The sequence below is a fragment of the Leptonychotes weddellii genome, unplaced genomic scaffold, assembly GCF_054177405.1.
Source record: "Leptonychotes weddellii isolate Sample4059 unplaced genomic scaffold, ASM5417740v2 HiC_scaffold_13245, whole genome shotgun sequence".
Classification (NCBI taxonomy): Eukaryota; Metazoa; Chordata; class Mammalia; order Carnivora; family Phocidae; genus Leptonychotes; species Leptonychotes weddellii.
The window spans coordinates 1,377-5,781 of NW_027711983.1; the positions used below are offsets into that span (position 1 = coordinate 1,377).

Genomic DNA, 4,405 nt, shown 5'->3' on the forward strand with positions numbered 1-4,405 from the left:
CACTACAAAGCGGGGATGCAGTTCTGTATTTCTGAATGCCTGGACTTTACAAAGGCATTCCATAATGGTAGGAATGCACCCTAGACTTAAACGTGTAAGGTATTTTGGTCCATGACATTGTGCAGGACACAAAAAATCTCAGGAAAAATTAGGAAATAGCCTTCCAGGATTGCTAAGACTCCATCGAGAAAAATATCACACGATGTGCAAATGAGGAAAATTCCAAAGTTGTTATACAGGTCTTATTTGTAAATAAAAAGGAACTAGTGATAACTCATATGAAAGAAAATAGGCAATGACGTAAACAGAAATTGTACCAAAGAAGACATACAGGTGGTAAAGAAACACATGAAACAATGCTGAAAGGCAGAAGTCTCTAGGAAATGCAATTACAACATACCACTAGACACGTATTAAAAGGGCTGACATTGAAGACTGACCCTCTCAAGTACTGGCAGGGATGAATATACTGGAGCTCTCATTCATACCTGGTGGGAATGCAGTAGTGAACCCTTCAGACCCTGTTTGGCCCTTTCATGACAATGTTAACACTCACCTGCCTGTGCCTAGTCATTGTGCTTTGAGATTTACCAGAAGAGAAATGAAACTGCTATCCGCATAAGGAATTATAATGAAAATTATATAGAGAGATTTGTTTGTGAAAGGGAAACACTGGAAATAACCCACATGCTCCAAACAGATGAAGAGATCAACAGTGGTACACATCCAGAGAAGAAAACAGTATTGTTGATGGAAAGGGACATACTTGCAAAACGACCTCCAAGCCTTCAGGCCAAAGAAAAAGGCTGAGAAGTCCACCTAGAGGAGAAATGGTTTACTCAAGGACTTTGGGACAGAAACAAATCTTTAGCAACCATTAATGGGAGTAGGACTCCTCACCACCACCTCCAAAAATTTCTGCTTTTTTAGCCCTAGAGGCTGGGGAGTACCTGGGAGACACCCTGGGAAGAGGATGTTTCAGAACAGGTGTCTGCCATAGTCCTTTAGGATACCAACAAGCATACTGGCTGGACAGGCTCACAAAAGCTATATCCCTGGAGGATGAATTCTCCCTTGTCTTTACCTTTTTCCTGCCTGCAACACAATGGCCTTGACATGTAAGCACCAGAGAGCAAATCAGAATTCAGGGGCCTTTGGATTATTTTATAATGACCTGTTACACAGGATGTATGTCTGAAAGTGAAGAATTTGTGAACACTGATCCTGCCCAGCCAGTCACTACACCATCTGTGGATATACTTTTATAAGACATACACTCCAGGGTGCCTGGGTGGCTCAGTTGGTTAAGCGACTGCCTTCGCCTCAGGTCATGATCCTGGAGTCCTGGGATCGAGTCCCACATCGGGCTCCCTGCTCGGCATGGAATCTGCTTCTCCTTCTGACCCTCCCCCCTCTCATGTGCTCTCTCTCTCTCATTCTCTCTCTCAAATAAATAAAATCTTTAAAAAAAAAAAAAAAAAGACATACACTCCATCAGGGGCCTGATGTGTCCTCTAAGTACCTAATTACCCAGTCATCTAGATTACAAATTACAGTTGCCCTGCCCCTGTGGTGTTACAAGTGAATACTGTACACCAGGTCACAAGGCTCCGTTGAAGGATCTGGGGTAGAGATTCCACTCAACAGCGCCTGGCATCCTGTGCTATCAGCTGTGGAGAAGCAAAATATTCCTGTTGTTTCCACAGCACTGGAATGGTCTCAACTGCTCCCTCTTCATGGTGACCTCTGAGCACACAAAACTTGCTAGCATCCAGACCACAAAACCCAGGTGTGGATCCTGGGAGGCTGTATTAGCTAGAACTGCCATAACACAATAACATACACAGGGTGATCAGACAACAAATTTATTTCCCCCCAAACCTGGAGTCTCAACATCAAACATAAGGTGTCAGCAGGGTTAGTTTCTTCTGAGGCCTCTCTCCTTGGCTTGTAGATGGGGATTCCCTGTCTTTACATGGTGATCTGTGTGTGCCTGTATCCTCGTCTCCCTATCACGGTGCCAGCCATTCTACATGAGTCCATCCTAATAACGCATTTCAACTTCATGATCGCTTTAAAGATGCTATACCTAACTACTGTTAACATTGTGAGGGACTGGGGGTTAAAACTTCAAAATATGGATTTGGGGTACAAATCAGCCCATCACAAAGGTCTTGGGTTATACTGCAAATTTACACAGAAGCTGGATTATTTATGTATATATGTCCGTATTTTTTATTTATTTGCAATTATCCTCTCAGACACAGCAAGTCTGGGATGCTCAATCTACTCGTTCCCTCATGTTGGGAGAGCCCAATCCTACTTTCAAACCACCCCCTAGAGTGCACACAACATACAAGATAAAAGGTAACTAAACCAAGATGGCGTTTACTAATGCATCAACCAGAGCAACACGTAGCACACAATTCCTGTGTGGTGACCTGGGAGCTGCAAACAGTCATCAAAGCATCATGAGACCAACAACATCTCCATGGGATTTAGTCTTCCTGTGCAAGTCACCACCCAGAACTCAGATCACCCACTGTGGACCAACACTGGGTCACATCCATGCCCTAACTTAGAACGAAATGAGGAGTTCCAATTACCCATAATTTAGATGCGCAAACGAGAAAGCAGACAGGTCGGCATCATTAACCATGTTGGGGTGGTGACTTATGCACACTATTGGGAACCGCCAGGTGGCAGAGGTGAAAGGACATCTGCCACAGACACTGACGGGGACTTCCATCTTGCAATGACTGCATGCACACCAGAGAGCACAATGCAGGTTCTGAGTTTTTCTGAAAATAGCTGGAACTTATGGGAAGTCACTCCACGGTGGACATTCAGGTGAACCACGTTCGAGTCAGGTAGGTGGCTGCCTCAGAGGTTGTCCTCCAGCCTAAACTATACTAAGCAAGGAAGTATCACCTTCTGTACTATTTTAAATCTTTCCTGCAGTGTGAAGACTGCAATGGTATCTAAAACCATTATGACTGATAAAAGATTTCCCACATTCACGGCACTCATAAGGCCTTTCTCCAGTGTGAACACTCTGGTGCGAACGGAGGGCTGAACTACCAGTAAAAGATTTCCCACATTCATTACATGCATAAGGCCTTTCTCCAGTATGAACTCTCTGGTGCAAACGGAGGGTAGAACTAACAGTAAATGATTTCCCACATTCATTACACTCATAAGGCCGTTCACCTGAGTGAAGCTTTTTGTGTGTATTGAGTGTATGTTTTCGTGAAAAGGATTTGCTACATTCAGGGCATTCATAAGGCCTCTCTCCACTGTGAACTACCTGGTGAACACGGAGCTGTTTATTAGTGGTAAAAGATTTGCCACATTCGCTGCACTTATAAGGCTTTTGTCCAGTGTGAAATCTCTGGTGATAACGGAGGGCAGAACTAGTGGTAAAAGATTTCCCACATTCACAGCATTCATAAGGCTTTTGTCCAGTGTGAACACTCTGGTGTGAACGGAGGGCAGCACTACTAGTATAAGATTTCCCACATTCACAGCACTCATAAGGCCTTTCTCCAGTGTGAAGTCTCCGGTGATAACGGAAGGCAGAATTACGAGTAAAAGATTTCCCACATTCACTGCACTCATAAGGCCTTTCTCCAGTGTGAACTCTCTGGTGACTACGGAGATCAGAACTAGTAGTACAAGATTTCCCACATTCAATGCACTGATAAGGCTTTTGTCCAGTATGAATTCGCTGGTGATAACGGAGGGTATATCTAGTAGTGAAAGATTTCCCACATTCATTACACTCATAAGGCCGTTCACCTGAGTGAAGCTTTATGTGTTTACTAAGGGTAACTTTATGGAGAAAGGATTTCCCACATTCAATACACACATAAGGCCTTTCTCCAGTATGAAGTCTCTGGTGGGAACGAAGGGAATAACTACTAGCAAGGGATTTCCCACACTCGTCACACTTATAAGGCTTTTCTCCAGTGTGAATGGTCTGATGACAACGAAGGCAAGAACTACTCATAAAAGATTTGCCACATTCATGGCACTTATAAGGCTTCACTCCGTTGTGAACATTATGGTGATATCGGAGGCCATTACTACTCATAAAAGATTTGCCACATTCGTTACACTCAAACGGCCTTTCTCCACTATGAATTGCCTGGTGATAACGTAGGGAAGAATTACGAACAAAAGATTTCCCACATGCACTGCATTTATAAGGCTTTTGACCAGTGTGAACTATCTGGTGAGAACGGAGGGCAGAACTACTGGTAAAAGATTTCCCACAATCACTGCACTCATACCGTCTTTTCCCTGCATGAGATCTCTGATGATGTGAGAGGGCAGACATAGAGGGAAAAGATTTTGCACAGCCACGACACTTATAAAACCCTTCTCCAGACTCAACCCTATGAGT

At 43.8% G+C, this 4,405-nt stretch overlaps 1 protein-coding gene across 1 annotated transcript; it reads right to left on the reverse strand.

Moving 5' to 3' along the window:
- Window positions 1-1,849: 1,849 nt before the first annotated feature.
- LOC102735160 (uncharacterized) lies at window positions 1,850-4,399 on the reverse strand. Its single transcript, XM_081809755.1, has one exon. It carries the CDS (start codon window positions 4,337-4,339, stop codon window positions 2,945-2,947), a length of 1,395 nt encoding a protein of 464 aa, XP_081665881.1. The 5' UTR covers window positions 4,340-4,399; the 3' UTR covers window positions 1,850-2,944.
- Window positions 4,400-4,405: the final 6 nt, after the last annotated feature.

What these genes read in the sequence shown, in the direction of transcription:
- LOC102735160 (XM_081809755.1), bottom strand. Translation starts at nt 4,339, where the DNA reads ATGTCTGCCCTCTCACATCATCAGAGATCTCATGCAGGGAAAAGACGG.